The sequence below is a fragment of the Nipponia nippon genome, unplaced genomic scaffold (assembly GCF_047370975.1).
Source record: "Nipponia nippon isolate SJK-2023a ecotype South Korea unplaced genomic scaffold, ASM4737097v1 scaffold_24, whole genome shotgun sequence".
Lineage (NCBI taxonomy): Eukaryota > Metazoa > Chordata > Aves > Pelecaniformes > Threskiornithidae > Nipponia > Nipponia nippon.
The window spans coordinates 8,074,729-8,101,500 of record NW_028262341.1 but is presented as its reverse complement, the minus strand read 5'-3'; the positions used below and the strand labels follow the sequence as shown (position 1 = coordinate 8,101,500).

At 39.6% G+C, this 26,772-nt stretch overlaps 1 protein-coding gene across 6 annotated transcripts in view; it reads right to left on the bottom strand.

Annotated features, from left to right (window-relative positions):
* The window catches only part of ZCCHC7 (zinc finger CCHC-type containing 7), a 128,704-nt gene that overhangs the window by 27,457 nt on the left and 74,475 nt on the right, over positions 1-26,772 (bottom strand). For all 6 annotated transcript variants that reach the window (XR_015705614.1, XR_015705615.1, XR_015705616.1 and 3 more), the window contains 4 exons: positions 21,912-21,955; positions 20,572-20,697; positions 18,622-18,792; positions 6,770-6,805 (listed from right to left, as the gene is read on the bottom strand). Coding sequence is in view for 1 of the 6 variants with exons in the window: in XM_087761548.1 (XP_087617674.1) it covers positions 6,770-6,805; positions 18,622-18,792; positions 20,572-20,697; positions 21,912-21,955 (377 nt within the window). In the remaining 5 variants the exon portion in view is untranslated. The remainder of the gene's footprint in view (positions 1-6,769; positions 6,806-18,621; positions 18,793-20,571; positions 20,698-21,911; positions 21,956-26,772) is intronic.

The following is a 26,772-nucleotide window of genomic DNA, read 5'->3' as shown; positions in this document are numbered from 1 at the left end:
AAGCAGGCATACTTTCTACCACGTTTACATGATTAAGGTAAGTGGCAGCTGATGACTGTGCTGCTGGAAGGTTACACAGCCCACCCAAAACAGCCTCTCAGGTCCGTGCAGGAGTCTGCAGCTTGCTGGTCCAGCCTGGCAAGAGCCAGATGCTGACCTTGGGGAATGACCACAACCGTGGGGTGTAGAAACGGGCATCAACTAGGGATCTGTCCTCTGCAGTGAAGAGGTACCAAGACACCATCACTCTTTCCCAGGACAGAAAGTGCGGGCGCAAAGGCATGTTGGCATTTTACAGATAACCAGTTTGAACTTTCTATTTCAACTTGACCAACACACAAAACCCCTCTAATTATTCAGTTCGCATTACTGGCCAGGGTTATTAGTTAAAACCCAACATTTTCATGAAAAGGCAAACTCTAAACAGTATTTTTTAATAGATGTTACATATTTATGTAAAGTTATTGAAGCTACTTCTTTTTCCTGCAATATTTTAAATACAGTTTTAAAGGAAAAATTGGGAGAGAACTCTGTCTAGCACGCTTTCTTACTGAAAACTATAGCATATGCCTTGTACTCATAAACTTACATTTATTTCAGGATCTGAAATTCTGTTTTCTGTAAAAAAAACTATCAGAAAGAATACCATCTTTTGTAAAATATGATTTCTTTGCATTAGAAACAAATTTTGGGTTTAGGTTTCTGATAGCCTCAAAAATATTTGAAACGTGAAAGAGAATGATAATGAAGGACAAATTATAATTAGCAGGGGAAAATAAACAGAATGTAAAATAAAATCCAAGAGACCCTCTAGACAGCATACAAACCACCTCTAACGTAGTTATTTTCACCAGAACAACTGTGCAGGGCAGACGGACATTTCGGAAGTATCTCTGTCACAGAATGGCACTTACAAAAGCGGTAGGGCTCGGGCTTGAACAATGCAAGTAGATAATTTAAAAACAAAATATCTGCCAATTGTTGCCCAAGACCTGCCCTACCTCCTCCCCTGGCTAAAGAGGCCAGCATGCCTTTTCAGAGCATATGAAATCGTCATGAACCCAAGCACCAAAAAAGCACCTTTCCCTCAAGGGCAAGCATGGGGATACCATCACGCTCCAGGTGTTCATGTTTCCCCACATTCCACAGGAGGCAGAGTCATCCTTACCCTAAATTCATATCCCCAGGAATTTTGGGTTGCCTTGCCTGTGAAATAGCCCGCTGAATGGCTACTGAAGTGTTGATACACAGGGGCCCGCTCTGTGATTCCAAAATATGAACAAATACACTGTCTATAGCACAAACAAAGTGGTATTTTTACTAGAGTTAATAAAAATAACCTTAAAACATCTGGAGAGAAACTGGTTGAGTGCTAAATATTTGACACGAATGAGACAATCTCGTGGTCCGCAGCCTTGCGTCATGCAAAGACCAGAGGAGCTGACACTGCAGCAATGTTCACAGCCACTGCAGCAGCCCCATCCCTGTGCACGGGGAGGTCAGGCTTAATCTCCTCCTGGAAATACTTCCAAACCCATCCTTTCCCTCACCGCACAAAACCTACAAAGCTTCTCTGGAAACCAAATGCTCGCTCTCTCAAGCTTAAATATTTTTTGCCAGAGTAGTATTTTAAATTTTCTCTTTCTGAAAGTCACATTTTAAAGGATACAAATTGACTTGAAGCAACACTGCCTATGTTTTCATTTCAGAAAAAAAGTGGCAGGCCATGAGGAATTTTAATAATGCACACAAAGAAATCCGAGCGCAAAATTTAAACACAAAAGATGCATTGTCCCTTCATGTCTTTTACGCACAGACGCCAAAACAGCCAATTCCTGGTTCACCTTCTTTTATGTAAGTGGATTAAAAGTAAGATTAACAAACTGTCAAAAAGCATGTTAAATGATAGCTTCTGCTAGTTAAAAATTCTGATGGTTCTAAAACTCTGTTGGTGGCCATCTTGGCCTAGGAGCTTTAATATAAATGAGACTGGTGAAGGCAGGGGTTGGGGGAAGGAGTCCTTACGGCCAGAGCAGTACAGGGAGAGGAAGAGGTTATTAAAAATGAGCAATCTCTACAGAAAGAAAACACCTAATCTGAGTAGGATTTGGTTTTTAACATATGCATCTATACCAAGAAACACATTAGAAAAATAAAAATTGTGCTCTGCCCATTTTAGGGATGGATTTTCATTACACTGTAGATATTTACTGAAGAAATTACTAATACGTGCAACGCTAATTCCTATTTAATTATTGCATGGACATCTTGTTCCTGAGCCGGACTGGCTATGTTCATTTTTGTATACCACGAGGCCCTCTGAACAATGAAGCACTGCAGCATACATAGGGAGATCTACGCAGCCAGCAGGTATTCCATTTTATACCGAAATACTGAGATGGCCATTTGCACGTCTTCTGGGTACCCCCACCAGCACCACCCCACAGAAGGGGTTTGAGTTATACTTCAGAGGGACTCACACGGAAGAAGCGCAGCTTCATGCCTGAAGCAAAACATGGGTCACTGTGCGCTGAAAATAATTTCCTCTTTATTCTCCAGTGATGTCATCTGTTGGGTGGAAATGCGATTGCTCACAGCAGCGCAGTATCTACCCTCGGTTTCATCGGGTCACTCCAGCAGCAAAGCCACAGGACGACCTACGGGACAGGAGCGGGTCTGGACCCAAGGTCCCATCCGCTGGTTCGTGTATGGATCGCAAACAGCTTTCTTCCATGGCGCGGTGCCCCCAGCTCCAATCCTGCCGCCCACTCGAAGCCCCGAGCTGTTAACATTTACGGCAGTTCCCATTCCTAGGGAGAAGGGCTGTCTCCCGCAGAACGCGCCGCCACAGACCCCACGCCGAACCTGCGAGCCTGGGGCGCGGCAGGATTGTTCTTCTCCTCCAGCGCGCAGACCTGCTTAAACTGGAAGCCGCCACTGGACGTGCAGTTAGGCAATCGGGTAGCAGACCGAACTCAGAGGGACGCTATTGCATTTTTTTTAAGAATAAACTGCAAAACTGTACCAAACGAATGAAACTTGTAGGGTGCCTTAACCTCAGAAGTTTTTCCACTGACTATTTTTTTGTAAATAGAAGGCTATAAACTGGCCTCAACTTGAGTAAAAAATACTTAATAAATGCCTCTACCTTTACAGCTGAAATACGAAACGACAAGAGAAATGGAATGAAAAAGAGCCAAGCATTCTGAGGATGAAAAAACCCTGCTATGAGCACCCCCAATATCCTTAAGATGTGGGAAGAGGGGATGTGATGGCATGTCCTTTGGAGCACAGACCCTATTTCTCTCGGTTTGTGGAGCATCTGGCATTGAGAAAGACAAAGTTGTAAGCTAAGCTTCCTAATAATCTACAATAAAGAGCTTTACAAGACCTTCAAATGCCTTGTCTGTGAAAAAATTACATGTATTATTATTTACACTGCAGTAAGCTATGATCAAAACTGTTTATCCTGGATCTGCCAACAAAGTCCTTGTGTTATTATCTGAATTGATAATAACCCCTTTGATAAACGTAAGCAGGTATCAAACCTGACCTATTTATTGCAAATAGACACCTATATGAAGAAAAACCTAAAATATGTTTCGACAAACGTAATTTCCCTTTTCCGATATAGGAGAAATACATAGAGAGCAGGCACAATGAAAATGATTTGTAGAAGTTTTAAATCACCATCATAAAGAGGTTATTAAATATTATTTTAAACCACAGTGGGAATTGGATTGTTCTGCTGACTTTGATTGGTTTTTTGCAGAATAATTTTAGTTAACAGAGTTGAAAGAACAAGTTTAAAGAAACTAACTTCATCCAGTTATAAAGCTTTGATTATCATAGAGCCTTTAAATTTAAGCTTCATTGAATACAATATGATAATCTTTTTTCTATCAAAAGGCAAATTAAAATATTCCGCTTATAATCCTTTTTGCCATTTCAACTGCTCATAAGATTTCTTGCACCGGCAGTCTATTTTGGTTGGAATAAGACATTTCTGCCCATACAACAAATTATTTGTAATGTGCCAAAATTTGTCACCACAGCTAATGTAAACAAAAACCTACCACCATCCATAACAGCAGAATGGATTTATTATTTAGTCATTGTTCTAGTCAATCCACGTTTCTGTGCAGGGGCTACAAGAAGTCAATAGATGGCAGTCCATCTCTTAGGAAAGAGCCAGATAATGAATAAAATCACCAAAAGCTTCACAAAAGAGAAAGGTGGAAGGCTGTGTGGTTTTTCACAAGCATTCACAGTAATTAACTAAGAATACTTTATCTAATGCAAAACATTTAGACAAACTTTGTAATGGCTGTCTGTAAGGAACGTTACAAAAATGGTGTTTTATTACGAACCTGAATGCCTTGTTTTATTTCCGCTTATATGTACCTGCATGTGTGACGCTTGTGATCAATTTACCAAAATCAATTTAAATCTAGCGGTTGTATCCATGGCTAAAGCACAGGAAAAACTCACTGTAGCCTTAGTCTGTTTGCTAATAATCAGGCAGCCTCTGCAGCACAGCAACAACCACAATAGTACTTTTTTAAAAACTTCTATTATTTTTCTTTAAACAGTTATCCTGTTTGTACAGAAATATTTACTCTAAACTAGGAAAATTATAAACTGATTTCTATAGTGAAATACTACTATGCTGATATGAGAGTAAAAGATCTCGACTTTTTAGTTACAACTCTATAAATGTATATAATATACATTATTCTAACAGAAGTGTTGATTCTATTTACTTCTGTTCTGCTTTGGGTGCAAAAGAGAATATTTAAATGGAATAATAAAATTCAGATAATGCAGTTTTTTGAGGTATAACTTATTTTAAATATCAAGCATGTCTTTTACCACACAGATTTTTAAATTCCAGGCTTAATCTCACTACTAATGTAACTTTGAGTCTTCCCACGCAAAAAATGGAGATGTGCAAAGCATTTCCCACACATCAGAAATGTGGATTATTTGCAGATGATTTGCAGTTCACTGCAAAGCAAAATATTATTTATCAGTAGCTAGGGTCTGACTCAATGTCAATTTATCTTTGCATGCCCATATTTGACCACATTTCAAAATGTCCCTAAAATGCACTAAGAATTTCCAAATGGGTACTTTTAATAACACACTCGTATTTGTAACTACTACGTTTTCCAACAAGAGCTTGTTTTGACAAATGTTGTTAGCTTTATACTAAGTAAAGTGTAAATTCCCATCATTTTCTACAAAATTCACAGACAAAATTTTCTACCTCAGATACCTCAATTTCTACCCTAGTAACCACTTGGTCAGGTTTAAACTTCCCCATACTTTTTTACAAAAATAAATATTTTCTACGTGTTGATTGCAACTCACTTTTTGAGGTATTTTCAATGGAAAGGAAGACTAAAATTAAATTCAGTCTCACACCTCAGTAAAAAACAGAACCCAACATATTATTGCATCTAATATACCTATCTGATTATTAGATTCCAAATATCATAAACATTTCAGAAATCATTTTCACATGCACCCTTAGGGATTATAATGAAAGACAGTATTTACCTTTTTCCTTCATGCAATTTTAAAAAAGCAAACAAAAATACTCAGTGAATGCACCTTTTGCTCATAATGTTTTTTTTTAAAAGTCTATACCAATTCTGTTTAAAATAGAAGTAAATGCTCTGAAAGGGTGGAGGATTTCCAAAGCAGATCTTTGTTTTAAAATCATTATGCAGAAAACACAAGCAAGAGGTTTTAAGCACAGATTTCTCCTATTCATTGAATTTAGAAGCAAAAACAGAAAAAAGAGCATTCCACTACCATGAAGAGGTGGAGGCAACAAATTATAAAGCACATCCCATTTATTGCTCAAAAGAAAAAGCCCACACCAAAGAACCATAAAGAAAACTAGTGGACAAACTTTTCTACTTTGTTTTGAACGGGCAGCAGTGATTAATTATCTGTAACAGCTAAATACACACAAGGTTGATCTGGATAGCAATGACAGCAAAGATTCAGATGAACAGCAAAAATCCTAATCCTGAAAGGTGTTTTTATGTATAATAATTTTATAAATTAATATATTGAAGATTTGTGATAGCAATCCATTGAATATTGTCTTAACCAGTTAAATATTGTTCCAGGTTTCAATATTAGCCAAATTTATACGTATTTTGTTTTATTTTTATCTCTATTTTACATATGAGGAAAAACCTTAAGTTATACACTGGTACAGTTCGCAAAGTTTTGTTTTCTTGTTTCAATGATTAAAGATCAACTAATGCAGGCCAAAGAAGAAGTTATAGCTATGTCTTTGCCAATTAGAAATTATCTGCAAAAGTTTATAAAGTGTATTTGCTCAAATTAACATCTCCACTCTAGCTGAGATTTATTTTACTCATTGAAAAAGAAAGCTTTGTCACACACAGTGATTAATTACCAGCATCTGGGATATCTGAGATGGGATTATTGCTTCTGCTATGCATCTCAACTTAAAATTTAACCCTCCTTATACGTCTAAATGTAGTCACTGAGAGGAGAGAGTGCTGCAAGGCACTCATTTAATGATTACAGTATTAAAACAAAATCATAAGTTCTAAAGATGTTTAAAAAACAGTGACAGTGTTTCATTTCATTCTCCAGTTCAAAAACTCTTCAGATGTTTATTATCTTCTCGCAGAAGATGCTTGTCTATATTTTATGGTCAGCAGTTCACAGAAGAGTAAATAGGTTGGGTGTAGAAGAAAACAAAAAAGGTGTTTCTACTTACTGTTAGGTGATACTGCCTCCATATTTCTGGGCAAGCCTGGAAAATAAAAATATTGATCAGCTAGGAGCATGAAACAAGGTGCTTTACAGCCTGTTGGTTTTGGCATAACACAGTATCCACCGGTGTCGGTCACAGGAAAATAAGAAGCTTAACTGAAAGGGTCTGCATTTCAGCTTCAAAAACCTGGCTAGACAGTTTAATTGAATTTTACACTGGTTTAACACACTCCCTGCCATTGTCAGAAAGCCAGTAACAGTTTTCTCTCTCCCCTTCTTCTCTGAAGGTTAGAAGTTTGGGAGAGTAACATGCCCTTCACTGTAATAAGTATTAATACTGCAAAACAAACAGAAATGAATTTAAATTCTACATTTTCTGAATTTTAAATTTACATAATGTTTTGGAAATTAAATCACAAGGTACCTTCCTTTCAAGTAGAAATAGAAATATTTTAGTATTTTTGTACATATCTCTATCCTAATCAAAATATAATTGTTACATGTAATAATCCTCAGTAGCCTAATGTCAGATGAGTTGTAAACAAGAAGCATAACAGATTGCTTTAATGTTTCTATTTTTACAATGGCTTGCTTGATTTTTTTTTTATATTTTTTTAAAAACTTGCCAGACTCGCACACAAACTTCTAAGTGCAGCCCATTGTAAAAAAATTTACACAGATATTTCTGAATCACAGCAATAACACAATAGACCTGAGGAATACATGGGAGACAGGAAAGAGGAAAATGTGGATCTTCTTTTTTAAACAAAAACAGAATGTGTTAATGATCAATGAGACAGAGGTTATTTTCTCAAGGGTTCTTAATATTTTTACAAAATTTACAATATTTCTGCCTTCTCCTATGACCTCCAAGCCATAGACAGACACAGAAATAGTGGTACTTTGTCTGTTAGCCATTTCAGTGTTTTAGAGAGTGTGCACAGTGTCTCTGATGGAGGTCTTTCACTTTTGTTTAGAACATTTACCCTTTTATTAAAATAGCTTCTTAACCATTTGAACAATTAGTAATTTGGCTTGCCAATCTCAATTTTCAGTATTTTAAGAAGAAATATTAGTTATTCCGTGGCTTCTACATAACACGCTGTAGCTCCAATTTCAAACATTAAAGCCTCATGACTACTTGCAAATGAGTACTATTAACATTTCTTTAGATTTCGAATAAATTTTTCGCTCATGCCTAAATTCTTGCCTTCTTTTATTCTGACAGAGCATGTTAATTAAAAAAAAAAACAACACCCAACAACCAGTATTAGCAACTGAATTTCTCAGAAAATAATCCAAGTTTTTGACAGTCACCCTATGGCATATACAGTATGTTTTTCCCGGATATGATGGAAATTATATTATTTATTATTCATTCCGTCAGCAACACAATTTTCTGGAGAAAAATCTACAATCTGTTCTGTGTAATGTTTCAACATTTCTCCTCTTACTCAAATACTGCATGTAAATATTTGAGTTTTATATTAATATTTCTATAAAGAAAATGTGTGAAGTACCTCACATTTCTAACAGAGGAACAGAGTACAACATTTGACAGTTTGAACATATTTGAGCTGTCTTCGAATGCAAACAAAAGGATTTTCCTCCTTTGCTAACTTACACAGGATTCGGAAGCGTGATATATAAACACTGTTGAGCATACAAAAATGTTGTATCAAAGACCTTGCCTTCTCTCTCAAACCTGTAAAAAGCTTCAACTGTACATGAGATTTTTGCTGGTTTAGCACAGGGGTAGCAGGCAGTTATTTATACATTAGTTCTGGATAGTTTTTGATTACCACAGTGTCCCCTGACTAATATGGTTGAAAAATCGCAATCAATGAGTTGTCACATACTGGCAAAATGCCACTCTGTGATATGACCTTTACTCACACAGCAGCTATTTAATAATAATAAAAAAAAATACTGTATTTTTGAATAATAGTTTGGTTGTTGTTTTTTTTTTTCTTCGCTCTGGACACAAAGACATCACTTATAGCGAAAATCTGCAACTCAGAGTAGGAAACAACAGTTGGCACAGCTCTTACCAAAACACTGGAAGAGGCACAGTCCCAACCCCTCAGCAGTGCTATCAAGAGGTAGGTTTTATCATCATCATCATCTTTAAGGATGTTTTAAGGCTGTGGGAAAACTTAAGGGAGGTAGGAAGAAGGTGGTAAGGGAAAATTGGCCAAGCATATTTCTTCATTGAGATGGTGATTCAGTGTAATACTTTTCATCGTCACAATGATCACTTACGAACTTCAGAAGTTGAATACAATAGTTGAAAAAGGATGCCTGGCTAAACAACAGCTTTTTAGAAACGATGCTTTTAACTAGGAGTCCTATTACCTTGCATCAGCTCAGAGTTATTGTCTGTATCTTCTATCACGGAATGACAAAAAATATAATTAACAATTACTACTGAATACTGGCTTCTCAAATGAAGCAAAGAGGTTTGCTATGGAAGAGAGCATAACCAAATACAACAACCACCGAACCTGTGATTTTTCTTATTTATTTAAAAGTACTTAACCATGAATGGCCCTCATTTAAAGAAAAGCCCTTGTGGTATACAAGTACGGTGGCAGTGTGATGAACTACATTAAAATAAAATTGCATTTATTTCCTGCCCCAGTGGTCTGACCTTACTAGCATTTAGATGTACCAGCACAAAAGGTGCCTACTCTTAAAAGCAGTGCCACCGTGGTACAGCTGCAGAAAGCGCAGGCAAGGTGCACGGCCCCACACCTTTAGCTACGTCCGCGTGCCTTTTGCCACACAAGTGCTGGGCAATTAATTTTCCCAAATCTGTGCTGTTTTTGCTGCAGCCCACATTCGGTTAATTTGGAAGGGTGATTATTCATATCCGAGCCTGATCCGGCTAAGGTTGCCACACCAGATGAATCAAGGCTGGATACTGCGCATTTTGACCCGTATTGAATTTTATCAGGTGCTAATTATTGTTTTACCAGAACAACGGCTTAATGCATCTGTTGTTTAATTCCCACTTCCCTATTCTCAAACGTGAACATCAAAGAAAATAAAACACTCAATCTCAAACAGCCCCTGACAGCAGACCAGGACTCCAGTGCTCAATAGACAAGGCCCTTGCCACCAGTTCTCATATTTCCACAACAATGAGCAAACACAAAAACAGCACTAAGCGGCCTTTCCTCCTTTCCGCTCCCCTTGGCCGGTCGTCTGCCTTGCGCCGAGAGGGCCCTCGACGGCAGCCCTGCTGGGAGCGCAGCGCGGGGGAGAGGATTAGCCTCGCTAACATGCGAGCATTTGCAAAAGGGAAGGAAAAACCCCGCTACTGTATTTGGCGTATGAATAACCAAAATGCACGCGCTGACAGGAGACCGGGACGGGCCTGCGGCTCCCCGGGAGAAAATGTAGCTGTGATGAGTGACAGGGCTTTCAGGAAATATGTTCACAATCACAGACAGTGAAGGCCATGACCTAGATCGTTTAAGAGCTTGTCTTGTCAAATTATCAAAAGCTTCTTCCTCTCTGAATAAAGAGTGACATAAGTGAGTGTCAGAAAGCTGCAGGCTGACAAGCCAAGCATACAATAACAGCATGCACGTCACATACTTGCCGAACACCGCCACGGCTAGCGGCAAATCTTAATGAGAGCGCGGCTGGCCCAGGAGACTTGGGTCCCTGCTGGCACAGCTACTCATCTCGCAAAAATCCTTCAGCTCCAAGTCAGTTATGGTCTGACACGACGACTACAATTACTAAACACAACTTTTTAACAGAATCCTCTGGTGCTTTGTCAAAGCGGCGGCTGCTAGGAGCTGCCCCGCCGCAAGCCACCACAATAAAACAAAAGATTTGCCAAAACACACACTTCTCATCACCTCCGCATGGGAACTGCCGCGGAAAACACACAATGCTTCCCTTCAAAAACACTCCTGCACGAGCAGATGTCGAGACCTCTCCCCGCGCCGCCAGCGCAGACGGCCGCCGCTGCTGGTGCCGGCGCGGAGCAGGCCGAGCTGGTTAACTGCCGGCATCAACCAGGTTCCCGGTAACGTTTACTTATGCTTACCATTAGATGAACATTGACTCATTGCAGGCATGAAAAAGGGGGGATGCTGCTGGGGAATGAGGGAAGAAGGGCAAATGCCTTGCTTTCTGCCCAGGTGCCCAGGGGAAGGGCTGAGGGCCTGTGGCTCTGCTGGTGGGAACGGGCCCCGTCAGCCATGAGGCCACCGGCGCAGCCCCGTGGACTTCTCCCTGCGTCACCAAGCCACATCCCGGCCCGCAGAGGTGGCCATGTCCCCGTGGCAAGTACCAGCATGGGTTCCGAAAACAACAAAGGCAGAAGGAAATCTTCTGGGAGAAAATAGGCTAATGGTGGTTTACACAGCCAGAAAAGGTGTCAAGACAGGTGGAAAATACGCCAGTTGAGGTACCTAGCTGGTTCCTGGGAAGAAGTGCTGCTTGCAGGGTGTTTGGGGTGTGCAGACATGCACACGTCTTTACAGAAATGGAGCCAGCAGGCACAGCATGGCTGAAGAGCACCAGGGACCCAGGCACTGCTGGCTGCCAGCTCCTGGATGAGCTCAGGCAGCTCACTGAGCACCTGCACACTGTTTTTTCCTAAGTATACAAGGAGACACTGACTGTCCTGCCTGCCATGTTTGCCTCCTCCCTGCCACATCACCCTGTTTATGAAGTTCTTTTCCCACCCTTGCAGCTGGCAGGTGAGGCTGTAGACCACAAGCCTCATGACATCCACCTAACTGCCACCGAACCTGCAAAACACAGGACATTCACAGCATGGACATTGTCAGCTTATACATATATGAGCATAAGTATATATATGTACACACAGATATATATATATAGATACATATCTATATGTGCACACAATGTTGCATGACGCTGATGCGCTTTTTCCTAGGGGAAGCAGCAGACGGTCAAACAGAGCTGCACCTGAAACTTTTGAACAACTCTGCTACACGCTCCTCTGATGATCTTCCTGAGGAAAGCACACCAGGTTGAGATGCTTCCAACATATCTCCATCTAAGATGACTCCATACATTCTCAGGGCTGTCTCAGGGAAAGTGACTGTCCTAACAGATAATAAATGTATTACCCTGAAGATGTTTTAAATAACTTTGAATATTTTCAAATCAAACTAGGCGAAGTACCATGAGCAGCCTCATGTTAACTTCTGGACAAAAGTGTGACTGTGGAGAGTCACTCTGAAACAGACTGTGCACAAAAGCTTGTTCTGCATCCTTTGTGTTCCAGTAAAAGCACAGGAATTTTCTGGGAAAGACAAGTTAAAACTTTTTTGGAACATGCAAAGTATTTGATAGCAACTGAAAAAAAAAAAAATAGGGAATATACCAGTCTTTTTCCCAATGCTGTATTAAGATCTGCTCTATGAAGCAGGGTTTTCAGAGTATTTTGGAGAACATTGGGGAATGTTGGACTCATTTAGCCCCAGGCTCAGAGCAAAGCCTGTGGTCTGCCTCCAGCTCCTACGGACAGCAGAAACATCCCAACAGGCAGACTGATACAGAACAGTTGCAGTAACTGGGCTTGGTAAAACACTTTAAGGTTTTTGATAAAATGCCCCATGGAGGACTCATAATTCTTTACAGAAAGCAATTAGCAGAAGCACAGACATATGGAGCTTTTATTATGCTCGGTTTACATAGCCTGAAAACAATAATGACTACACTGTGTCAGACCATGACCTGCCCATGGTCTCTGACTGTGGCCATAAGCTGATACCTCACGGAGCTTAAAAACAGGGCAAGCACGCATCCTTTCCCTAACACTCTTCCACACTCAACTGTTTTAAGCTTAATGACTTTGCAAGCTAGATGAAGTTTCTATGTGTTCAATAACCTTCCATGGATTTCTCTTCCCTGAACTGCTCCCGTCTCCTCTGGAACCAGAGCAGACTTTCTTCATCTATTGCATCGCTTGGTAAAGAGTCTCACAGGTCTGCTACCTATTGCACGAAGAGTCACCTCCTTCTGTCTCTTCTCAACCCAGCTCCTACTGCCTTTGTCAGATGTGCCCTACTTCTGGTACTGGAAGAAACAATGAACAATTGATCCCTAACCACTGTCTCCTATCACAGGTGATTTTTGAAGCTCTTTACGGATCCTTCCCTCTGTCATCTCTCTTCCAGGCTGAAGAGCTGTAGCTGTGCTGAAGGATGCAGAAGAGAGGGACCAAAGTTGCACCCAGGTGTCCACTGCTTTCCTGGTGATTCCTAACATTTCAGTGGCTTTTTTTCACAGCTTTTGAACACTAACCTGATTTTTTGGAGATCATATCTCTTAAGTCTAAAATTTGAGTCCTGAATGCTAATGGTAAGCTCACAGCCCATCATTCCGTATGCAAAGATGGGATCATTTTTCCACGGGCATTTTAGTTTACATTTATTGCCACTCAAGTTCATTCACCATTTTATTTTGCTCTCCCTCCATTGCTTACAGTCCTTGGGCAGTTCTTCACAGTTGGCTCACAGCACTGACACTCTAAATAATTCAGTCTTCTCAGCAAATCTTGTCACCCTATTGTTCACCCTTTTCCATGTCACACTAGCATATCCTACCTTTATCCTCTTATTCCATGCCTGTTTAGTTTCCTTAAAAGCTTTTGGTCAGGAACTTTGTCAAATGCCTTTTGGAATTCGTAGACTATGTCAACTGGATCATGTTTACACACATGCTTGTTGACCTTCTCCTTTGAAGGACCCCAGAGATTTCTGAGAAGTAGGATTTCCTTTACAAAAGCAATCTTCAGTCCTCCATGTATATCATATTTATACATCCATTCCAACATGTGGCTGCTATTGCAGTTTCTGGTAATTTGCTTGGTGTACACATCAGGCTGGCAAGGCTGGCTACCCAGCTCTCACTGGGACCCATTTTAAAAATTGTCATTGTATATGCCACTCAGTTACCAATCAGACACAAAGCAAAAGGTTACACACCACTGTCACTAATCTGGCTATTTCACCTTCCAGCTCCTCTACAGGTTTTGGGTGATTGTTACCCAGTTCTGGTAAGGGGTTAGTAATCATAGGTTAGCAGTAACCCTAACATTCCCTTCAATTTCAGAGAGATTCTCTGATTATTCCCTCCACAAAGTAAGATTTCAGTATGGGAATGTCCCCGGTTTCTCCTACTATGAATGCTAGATGCCAAAAAAATATTTTTAGGTTGTTAGCAATGGCCTTATCTTGGCTGAGAGTTCCTTTCATGTCTTGATCATTTGTTGGCCTTAGAGGCTTCTTGCTCTGATGTGAAGAAAGATTTACTGTTGGTTTTGATTCCTTTGTGAAGTGCTCCTTAAACTCTTTTTTAGCCTCAGCTCTCCACTTTTGCATTTAATCTGCCAGAGTTTACGATCCTTTCTGTTTTCTTCGTTTGCATAGAGACATTAGGTTTTCAAAGGATACCTACTTGCTTTCCATAACCCCTCTGACCCTGCCGCGTAGTCTCACAACCTTGCTTTTGCACTCTGCAGTTCTGCTGTGCCATCTTTCTTTCCAAGGACAGAGCAGATGAGACCCTGCTCTTACAGTCTGGTGTTGACTGCACAGGTGGCCTCATGCCTGTCACGCAGAAGTGCAAGAGAACTGCCTGAAAGTTTCAAAGACCAAGGTTTCTGATTTATGGTGGACTTAAATGAGCACAAAAAATACATGCTGTGATGTTGGACTAGGTGACCTTTAAAGGTCCCTTCCATCCCAAAGCATTCTATGATTCTGTGATTCTATGTTCCTGATAATCTACACAACTTAGGTAGGATTTAAATTTTGGGATGATAGAGGACTCGTAATTTTTTACAGAAAAGAAAATTACTTTATGAGAACTGGCTTCATAAAACATGTAAAATAGAAAAAGTGGCAAGAGATGCAAAGAAAAGATACTTAAGATTACAGTTCTGTCTAACTGCCTATCAGAAAGAGGGTGCAGAAATATGCCGTTCATGTTCTTTAAAGCAATGGTACTATGTACACATTAGCTATCAGCAAAAGTACAGCTAGAATAGGAAGACAAATTTAAATTTCTAACATTCAAATACTGAAAGAAATAGTAGACTCCCAAAGGGGCTGGGCATCATTTGCATATCCCAAATGCCATTGTTGATGGTGAGCCTGTAACAAACTCTGTTTTCCTTCCTTAACTCCTCAACTTTTGTGCGGGACCAGGACATCTTCAGCAGGAGCAGGATGGACACACAACCAGTCCAACGCACGGTCCCTCTCCCCTCACCTGGAAATGACACTCAGAAAGCACGGGAAGGGAGGTCTCTCATGTCTGACTGCTAAGCTGCAGGGTCAAACCTCCCACTGAAACTCAATTATTCCATGATTCTGTGATATGGGGATTGAATATAATGACAGAGGTTATGGAACATAAGCTTTACCAGGTAGAAGAGTTATTCAGATAAACTTCTGTATTCAGTGAAAGGGAGGAGGAGGCCTTCTCAGGATCTCTCTCATTCTTTGACCAAATAGAAGAAATAAAGGTAGGGAGAAGACATTTAGAGAGAGATTCAAATATTTCCAAATGTCAAAAGACCTAACGTTTAGGGGAATCGAACAGGTGTATTTGGATAACACACGTTTAAGCCACATCTTTAGATAGAAAATGAAGTAGGAATTTATGTTGATATTATCACAGCTTGCTTTTTATCCTCACCTTTTTGTGTTTAAGTTGCTTTTAATTTGAGGGAAAAAAATAGCATAAAAGTTTAATTGCTATGTACAGGAGTGTATTTCTGGGACATGTAAAACCATAATAATATTATACAAGGTTCAAAAAAGATAAAAATATGTTTATTCACACTTTAATTTTCATCTGTGTTTTATTTTAGTAGATCATATCAAACTCAAAGGCCTTCAAACTACTTCTATCTTTCTCTGCAGTCCTTACAGCATAAGCACTGCTGTGACTGAAAAGCCACAGGGAAGTTAAAGAAAGGATACAGCAAGTCCTCTACCTATATTTATGAAATATGAGGACAAATCTTCATGTTAGTCATAGCTGAACCTCCTACTAAACTGAATTAAGTGACCTACTGCAAAGTCATTACCTTCATCTAATTTATATTTTTAAAATTCAATTCAGCACTATCTACATACCTATATGTGAATTACATATATTTAAAGACTATCTATCTGGGAAGGGCTTTGTACATAGACATAAAAGCACACGAATACAAGACCTTTCCGAGTGTAGTCTTCTAGTATCACTTAATCTCATAAAGCAATAACATCATTGCAATATACTTCTGCCTGCTCGTAATCTCACAGATCTTTAATGTTAAATATAGTTATTAACCTTGAAAATTTTGCTTGTTTTGCCAATCTCCTTTATTCTTCTACCAAACTTCCAATTGCTATAGCATTCAACACTTTCTTATATTAAAGAATGTTTTTGTGTAAGAGTCTCCTTCAGAGGTGGAACATTCTTGCCAAAATAGTACATCCTGTACTGAAACTTGACATCAAATTATTCATCCAGGAAGCAAAAATTTAAAAATGAGTGGTGTCTAGCTTTGAGGTACATCATACTTGAAAGAAAAAACAAAAGTTTTCGTTTGTGAATTCTCTGAGCTGTTACAAAAAAACTTCTGTTAAGATAGTAAAAATACATATGTATTTTGAAATACTGATATAAGCTTTTACTTAGGCTACATGATGTTCGTAATAATTTTAAATGCTCCTGTTCAAAATCTTTAGATTTCTTGCAGAGCATGCAGTGGTGGTGCATGACATTACATTCCTCACATGCAGGATTCCTGGCAATTAGTACAGAACTGACCTAACCTACTGCACGGTATCATAAAATCACAGAATGGACTGGGTTGGAAAGGACCTGTAAAGATAATTTACTTCCACCCCCCCTGCCATGGGCAGGGACATCTTTCACTAGATCAGGTTGTTCAGAGCCCTGTCAAACTTGACCTTGAACACTTCCAGTGATGGGGCATCCACAGCTTCTCTGGGCAACTGTCACGGTGTCTCACCATCCTCATTGTAAAACATTGCTTCTTTATACCTAATCTAAGCCTACCCTCTTCTAGTTTAAAACCGTTGCCCCTTGCCCTGTCACTACAGGCCCTGGTAAAAAGCCTCTCTCTGTCTTTCTTATATCTACTAACTTTGACTAGCAGTAATAACAGCTTTGGGCAGACTGTCAAGAGCAAAACAGTTTCTACTTGTTTCAAAATGCATTCAGAAGAATTGAAGAAGTATTTTTAAGAAAGGAGATCATGCACTGAAGAGTGTGCTTCCATAATGGTACCCTTTAAATGATAAAAGTTTTGAGAAAAAAGTCTCAGCCAAATGAAGGCCCATGACCTTACCTCCCATCTCGTCTTCAGCGCAAAGAACACACTGTATCTGGATGACCTTTAACATACTTCAGCATCCTTACAGTAGTGAAACATTTTTAATATTTCCATACCTGTTTTCGTGCCAAAGTTACTAATTCATTTATCCAAGACAACTTTGAATGCTTAGTAAAATATAATAACAGAATGCATGTGTTCTATGGGGTCTCCATCTCCCTATAAAATAAATGGAAACCCTTCTCCCATTTTGCTGCTTAACCTGAAACAAGCAGCCAAGCATCTGGTAGAAAGTAAACTGAACACCCAGTCTTTTAGCAAGAAGAGAAGAGCACTTCCATATTCCCACCTGACAGAACCATTGGTACTGTGAATACAGATGCAAGCTTGCTAACACCTCTGAAATGTTGCTTTGTTAGGCACGGTATGGAGATTATTATGTGCACTAAGTACTTTTTTCTCTTCAGTGCTTGTGACATAGAGGCAGGATAACATAATATGAACGGGGAAGTAGAGTGACTGGCAACAGGACCAGAGTGTCCACCCAAACTGTATGAGCTACGCTGGTCTAAGTAGAAAAAGTTGGGTTTTGAATGACAGTGGTGAAGATGGATAACATCGGTGTGGTTCTCGTGGGATTGAGACAAAACATCATTGGGTTCCAGACATTAAATGTTTCTATCAATATTTTTCTCTCAATAGTAGAGTACACAATTTTGCAACTGTTCCACTACTTTACAAATTCTCTTACAGTATATATGACAGTATATATACTGTCCATAGTGATACAGAAGTAGAGAGACAATTAATCTCATCATTACCTTTCTTCTTGTGTGTTCATAAGTAATAGAGGGCTCTACTGAAAAGCAGGCAGAAACTAAGCTAAGGCATGTGAATATGGTTGTAGACCTGCTTCCTTATAAGATCATGTCAGATAAAATTTTTATGCATCTATACTTGCATAAGAAATAAAGTGTACCATTTCCATTTTGTTTGTAAAGTACACTTGCAATGTAAAATACAACACAGTTCTAAATGCCTCCCAAACCCATTTAGACATTAGTTTAAACTTCTAATAATAATTTTCATTGATGAATATGTGATCATAGTGAAAAAAACACAGATCTGGAACTCTTGGAGCATCAGAATTATTCTTTACCTCTTGCTGGCACGCTTGCAGCATACTATGTCTCCTAATTTCAACCTCCCTACACCTCCCATTCAACAGAAATAAGGACATTTTTCACCACCCTAACTAAACTGGACAAAACTAAACTAAAGACTGAGTGTTTACAATGCTCCAGTTTATTTTCTTTGAACCATTCTTCATGAAAACTGTGATACTGTTAGGTAACGACTAACTACAATATTTTCATATGCTTATACAAATATGCACTACATGAAATTAAAGAAAATATGAAAAGACTGTGGCTGAATTGTAAATTCAATTTTTGACAGATAAAAAACCAGTAATGAATGTGTTCTTTGCCATGGGCTATACTCACATCAGCATAATGCCCCTTCATATCACAGCGATTGCAGTGTTTATTCCAATAGGCTCTCTCAAGACATTCCCTGAAATAGTGGCCAGGCAAACAGCAGTTCAAACAAAAACGTGCTGGGCAACTGTTCTGTAGATGACCTCTTCCTGCACACAGGCAACAAGGGGGAACTTTCTATGGAGAAATAAAAAAAGATTTATGTTAAGTGAGAATATTTCAAAAGATTAAAGAAAAGAAAAAAATCAGAAGAGGAAATGAAGAAGAAACCACCCCAAATGAATGCCTACTGCTTACCAGGAACTGCAGAGATGTTATGTCTCATCAAGGAATCAAAGTGAAGGAAGACTATTAGTAGAATAAAACTCGAAGCTATAACTCCATAGACTCCTGTACTTTCTTGATTTGTACTTTCTTGATTTGGACCTTGCATCAGAAGCACTTGTTAAATGCCTAGTGCCCATGTTATTTGCTCCGTGAATACAGCAAAAATAATCATTAAAATGGAAAGTATATTTTACTGAGAGCAGAACTGTTGGGCACTCTGTATGAACACTTATTTTTTTGTTAAATTTCTTAAAAGCTGAAAAACACAACTGTATCACTGGAACATGATGTACAGTATGTAACACAACATATTGGACTGGGTTGTAAATATGGTCTGTGCCATAGACCACTGCACCAAGTCTCGCTGGGATGGGTTAAGTTTCCTCATAGCAGCCTTATGGGGCTGTTTTTTAGATAACACACCAACATTTAGGCTTAAGGCTTTCTCTTTTTCCCAGCCTGACTCGCAGCGAGCAGGCTGCGGGTGGGCAAGAGGCTGGTGGAGGACAGAGCTGGACAGCTGACCGCAACTCACCAAAGGGATATCTGTACCATACGGCATCGTGCTCAGCAACAGAACTGGGGGGACAGAGGTTTTCCACAGTAGCTGTTGCTCAGGGACTGGCTGGGCATCCATCTGCTGTGGTGAGTGATTGCTTTTGCATCACTGGGGTTTTTCTTCATTTACTATACTGTCTTTGTCTTGACCCATGAGTTTTTCTTATTTTTGCCCTTCCAATTCTCTCCCCCACCCCACAAGGGGTGCGTTAAGTGAGCGGCTGGGTGGGGGCTTAGCTGCCAGCCGGGGTCAGCCCGCCACAAACACTTGGCTACGCGCCTTGTGACTCACACAAATAAGCACGTGGACCAACAAATATAAAGTGCTGAAAACTATTCTGGGGCCATAGCTGTATCTCTTTTTAAGCCAGTTTTCCCAGTAAGTGAGTGTATCTTCACACCCAGGCCTTATGTTTCAGCTGGATGGGATGTAGTCACTCAAAAGTCTAAGGGTGGGTAACAGCCTCAGGGAGCAAGGTTTTTGCAAACTTTGTTGTGGGGACTGGTAAATCCAGACTCTCATGCAACTGCCCCAACTTCTTCACAGTATAGTGACTGATTTTTAAATCAGTTTAAATCTAACCCCTGGACAAACTTTCTGAATATTTGGCATCTATCTGAGCTGCTTCAAGTTACTTCCAATTTCATCTTGTCTATAATTTTTAACATTATTCAGATCATCGTTCTTTATATAGATATCTGCTTTCATTCATTTACTAAGGGTGATTTTTTGATTCCTTATGCTCTCCTTATTGAAAATACATTTGAAAAACATTTTACATCTTAAAACTGGTTTTACAATTTGAAAAAATGTTTCTATATTATACTCGACTCTCTTTTTGCTCAGTTTATACTAACAGATTTTTTCCTTTATAAAAACAAGAAAAGCAATGATCTCCACAAAACAGATAGCTAACTTTATATAGTAAACTGATCTTGTATAAGCTATCTGTCAATGTGGAGCAACCTTTTGATGAAATAATAAACCACTGAAGCAATGCTTTTAATGGCAAATACAAAAGAGTATTAGAAACAACAGCTGCATCTACAAGTAATTAGTGTTGCATTTACCTTTGGGGTAGGACAGTTCTTGGACAAATGACCTGGTCTATCACAATTTCTACAGGTAACATTTTTATCAGCTGTGTAGTACCGCATACTGGTATGCCTCACACTCGCATAGTTGGAGATCTGTGCCTGGGGAGACAAGAAGAGAAAAATGTATTTACCATTTGAGATTCTGTGGTTTAGTGTTTGTCAGAACTGGAAATTTGGAAAGGTCACTGCTAGTAGTGTTCAGTTAGAAATCTAACTACAATTTACACATCCAGGTTTGAACTGGATAATTCTGTTACAGAGAAACTTGCATTGTCTAGAAGAAAAGTATTGTCTTGTTCAAACTTCCACTTTGGGACATTGTTCTTTTGCTGTTTAAAATTGAAGTTATGAAGTTTTGCTTTCCCTTGATTAGTCAAGACACTTTTACTCACTATGCTGTTTCATGATGAACCAGAATTTTTCCCAGAATACAAATATAACTAACATTAATTGCAAATGCAAGTTACACGTTCCCTTGCACACATTAAGGGAAACTTCTTGGACAAAATACAATGCTATACAAGTCTAGACCGAATCTGCAATTTGCAATTGTAAAGAAAGATTTAAAAAGGAAAAAGAAGAAAAAAGAGAAGCTGGAAACAACTCTCTCTTTCCCAGTGACCTCACACATACTTTCTGCATAGGCAGACAGAATTGAAAATCCTACCTTCGACCTTTATTGCTTAGTAAACATCACAGTTTTTAAAAACTGAAATAAAATTTTGGACAAGTGAACGGGAGAAATATAAAAATACTATTTCTCTTAAGGGAAAGAGTTTGTTAATGTCCCCTGATTATGTAAGCTTTACTGAACCTTAGAAAGAGAAATCAGAAGGCGTTGGACCTTACAGCTGAAGCTTACTCTTCCTGGATGCTACAGTATTTTGCATGAGTACTCCAGGTTACAGCTTAACCGTAGCAACTCCCGAGCCGAGTCCAACCTCTGGGAGTGCAGGAAGGCTAACTAAACACAGACGGCTCATAGTGCCGCCTGTGGAAACGTGATTTAGCTGCCACAAAACAATGACTAGTCTCTGAAGAGACTGGGAAAGAAGAGCCAAGTTCCTCCCCACAGAGTCTGGGGAGTCACTCCGATTCCCGGCATCCTCTTCCCACCCTGCTCGTATGCCTGCCCCAACAAGTGAACCTCTTCCTACTGCACGAGAGCTCAGCCTTCATCTGCCTTTGGGAGGACACTGATAAGGATTCCACACAAAAACTACAGAGGGATTTTTCAATCCCATTTATCTTGCTCTGCTTGTTAATAAGTATAAAAATAAAGGGTTATGGAACAATTTGGTTGTTTGTGTTACCTCTAAGTCTTTATTACAGATGGACCAGTCCACATCCACTTCTCCTGAAAAACAGAAATAAAATTAATTATATTTAATTTATATGAATGTTTTTTCTGTAATGTATTCAACATTATGATTACTGCACTTACTGAAACTAATAGACTTTGAATGTATCAAAGCGGAGAAACTAGTTCTATCTTCAGTAAAGGAAAGCTATCAACCTGCTTGGCACCAAACTGATTCACCTTAAAATCAGCACACGTCCAACTATGGGGTGGACATTATTTGACACCACCCTCTTGTCCTGCCGCCAGGGTATAAATTCAGGCAAGGATTTAACTTCTTCAGAGGCAGGGACTCCAAAGCTTCCGATTCCATCCATTTGAATTATCTCTGCCTGCACTCATGGGGATGCCCAGCTCAAATCCAGAAGTTGCAGAGTGGGAGCACATGGAACATGAAGTTAATGCACAGCATAAATTATACTTTTTCTCCTTGCGAATTCTCAAAATCTGTGTCTTCAGCACTGCTTTCTAACTGCTGCATGCCAAAATGACTTTATGCATAACCACAGCAACTAAGACTGTAAGCTAAGTAACTCTATTTCAAAACAGGGTTTGGTAATGTGCAATAAATCAGGACGACACACTAAATTATCAACTGTCACACCATAACCTTCTCACACGCAGCCTTTGGACAGGCAGAAGTAAAAAGGAAAAATCAAAAAGGAAATAAAAGGCAGTAAGCTAAAAGAATAGGGATGCAGTTATACAGCTGTTTAAAAATTCTGCATGTCAACACTGTTTACTTCTCTCACTGTGCAAAGACAGCTGTACCACCACAGCATCTTTTTCATCATTAAGGGAGGATTCATGTCAACGGAGGTGTTTGCCTTACCTATACTTTTATAGTAACCATTACAACTTGTGCACAAATGAATCCTGTGTGTTTGCACTTTTTAATGCAAAGTGTCCCATCCTGTTCCCACAATCCAAATCTGAAGCATCTACATGTGTTATTAACACAAATCACAACAATATCAAGATTTACAAAGAGTAAAAAAAACAGTAAAAATTTATCAAACTGATTTTGATTGTACCGTTCATTTCCAATAAAAGGCAGATGACTAGAAATTAAAATTATACTACCTATAATGTCATGTCTAACCCTTCATTTACCGAAAAAAGTCAGTAATTTCAGCTGAAGTGTGTAATGCAATATCTGGATACAAGGTACATCACTCAAACACACAACGGGTGCTTTAGGGCATAATACCTGCTTGCCGCTGTTCTCCATCCAAAAGTTGGGGCTAATACTATCTGCTCTAATCTGAACGGCACTTTGAAATATTTCTATTTTCAACACTTACTAATGCCAACAATGCTAATGACCATCACAGAGACATTAATAATGAATTAACTAGCCTATTTGTAAAGCGATTTGAGTGATGTGTTGTACCTAAGTCATGGTGTGCATAGCAACTGGCACAGCCAGAGGTCAAATACAAGTATCAAACAGATCCTTCACCCAAGCATCATTCAGGATAAGAAGCGATCACCAGAACGAGAGGTGGTACCATGCCTGCACCCCTGGAGACCACTTCTCCCAGACTCTCGGCTCCCAGCAGAAAGGATGGAGGGGACGGCATTGCGTCAGCTCTCTCCAGTGGAAGTGAGTCGTGGGTATGCCCAAGGGAAAATGAGGCCTTTTGGTGTCTAGTCATTAAAAGTAAAGAAATGCACTGACATATTTGAGTGCATTATTTATTACTTGGAAGCCTGTTAAGGAAATTCATTCATAAAGAAAAAGATATTTGTAATTCAAAACTCTGCCCTGGCAATCAGTACTGTGAGTGCCGTGTTTCACAGAAATGCACGTGCAGAATGGTTGACAGGCTACAGATCAAAATTACCAGCGAATTAACTCCTGTTAATCATTAGGCATGTCCTTCCTGAGGACAAACCAACTAAGTTTCTCTTCTTCACTGTCAAAATCCCCTGCTTCACAGGGGAAACCCATGATACAATGATTCAAATATTTCTAATGCTAGAAACTAAAGCTGCTCAAGCCAGAAAATAAATACAAGAGCTTCAATGCTGAATGAAATATTCCAACAAAATCTCCATTTGGTGACCTAAAACTTAAGTCTAATTCACAGCAGAATGCATGTTTTTGCTCACAATAAATTCTTCAGACTGAAATATGTAGGAAGAGTTATGCTTCTGCAACCAACTTGAAGTCTTGCTTTAGAGACATATAGAAAAATCTGTAACAATTTTTCTCGTTGACCACAGCATTTTGCTGGCACTAAATAATGAAATAAATCACAAAGTCTGCTCTGAGTTGACAAATACCTCCCCTCCCCCTGATTTAGTTTGGATGAATTAACTTGTCCAATAGGCACTTCCAGTCTCTGGGTGGCTGCGGGTTCCTCCGAGCTGGCTTTCTGGCCACTCCACCTCCCACCAGCCCTGCTGCTGCCCTTTGCTCGTCCTCCAGCAGCGTGCTGAAGGCTCCTTTGTACCACGCTCTCCCTGGTCTGTAGCACCCATAATCTTTGTTTTCGCTCCTTAATGCTCAGAGTCTGGGACAGGTCTGGGACCGCAGATTGGGAGAAGCTCTTCCCCGAGGACATGGTGGTGGCTCAGCTCGCAGCCCTGGGGGCAGACGGGCAGCCGGCACCCCTCACCACCTCGGAGTGCCCAAGGACGAAGCTCTCCCACCCCACAACCCCAAACAGCGGCCTCAGATCCCCTCCCGGGACTGAGAGGGTGATTTTGGTCAAAGCACAGACATAAACCACGTATGCTAATTACTGAAAGTTTCCATATTTAGCAGAGACTGGTACGATGAAACCTGCCACCTGATGTTTTCCAAGGCCAAGCCAGTACAACGTTAAAGCATTTCATCCTTTTTTCAGACAGATGCACACACACAGAGGGTGGATTTCTGCCTTAAGGAATGGACCTATGAGTACTTTATTTTTACTCTTAAGAAAGCAGCAGTTTAAAAACTATTCAGGTAATCCCTCTCAAGACTTTCCTCTGTTTCTGTGGAGAAGTTGCACATACAAAACTTACATTACTCACAGGGTCCTATGAGTTTTCACAGTGTATTAATAAAATCCTCCCACAACATCTTCAACAAATTCATGCTTTTATTGTTTCTCATCTTCATCTGTTAAAAGCAATCTCCTTTTTAAGATTATATTAATCTCTATATTTCCACTACAAAATACAACTGACCTAGCCATATAAACTTCTTGTATTTATACTTTGAAAAAAATGTTTTTGTCAAATTGCAGAACAGGGAAGAAGAGAAGGGAAAGAAGAGGCCAGGAAAAATGACAGACAGGATGCAAAATATGTACCATTTAGATGAAAATGGAAGCTCTGCGCAAGGTTCTTGTTTTATAAAGCATTACACTTTGGCTGTCCTGTGCCCCTTTACAATAGGATGAATGGTAAGCAACAGCTTTGCTTTTATTTAAAGAAAAATTTTGAAAGATCATTGAGATTCACATGTATCCCTCCACCAGCATGAAAATGTAAATTTCCGAGCAGCGCTCATGATGAAGCCAGATTTAGGACCACTGTTCAATGTGCATTCAAGCCTTCCTTCTTTCATTCCAGAGGGGAGGAGGGAAAACGACGACCAGCAGTCAAAACCTGAAATTGCCTGGAGGAACAATCCGTTTCCACAGAACAAAAAACTGACTGAGAATAAACAATAAACTGTTCAGAAGACTTCCTTATCTGCCGTACCACTGACAATACCAGCCGCCGAGCAGGCTACCCCAGCAAGGCAGGGCACGGTCGGGCACAGATTCTGACCCCACCAAAAGTCACACTTATATTTCACTCATCGGAGCTGGGAGAAAACACGTCCCTGTTCTCTGTGCAAGTTGAGCCTGCCCTGCAAAGGTTTATTTTGTTACCTCATTTAACAACCCAGAGAAACTGTAGAGCCTGGGCATTCAGCTTTGAAAAGAAAACACTAAATTTTCTAAAAGGAGAAGGCAAGTGGTGTCCCCCTGTCCTTCTAATTGGAATATACATGCAGACATGTATTTTATTTAGTTTATTTTATGATCAGTTCACTAAAACAGGCTGCTTCAAGCTATGACGGTATGATATATGGCCTGAAGGGCAAATACGTTTCAAAGCTGGGCTTTAAAAATTGGATTTTGACTGCTAATTAATATAGCACATTACAGAATAGAGAACCCTAATTACATTCTACTGTAAGACCTCTGTGGCAAGGACTGTTTCAGACATATCTCTGAACAATATTTAGCATGTTAGGACACAGCTTCTGGCTGCTACTGGAGTAACAAATAACATTTTAAAATTATAAGTCTTAAACCCCTAAAAATCATCTAGATCTGCAAGAATTTCACATTGTGACATTTTACATATTTCTGAGAATTCCTGTTTATGTTTGAACCAAAGTGATTCAAGTCTTATTGTAATGTAATTTGCTATAATGAGTTTCACATATTTTGTGTTCAAGGAGCCCTTCTTCCAAAAAACAAGGAATGGAAGTATGAAGTGATAACAACCAAGCAGTTGTTATCCCAAAACAGAAATTGAGATTCCCTCCCTACATCAGATTTTGTAAAGCATAAGAATTCAGGTTTCTATGCACTAGGATGCACTATACGTCTTTCTCTTACAGGAAGGTGTATTCCAAGTACCCATATATATATATATATATATACATATGGGTGTGTGTATACACACACACATGTATGTCACCAGAAGTTTTTGAAGTAAACAATGTCTGCTTTACAGCCACCGAAGACTAACTGTAACTTGAAAAGGGAGCTCGTCCTCCTTATGCTGCCTGAAGTTCCTATTCAAGCTGCATCCAGACACAG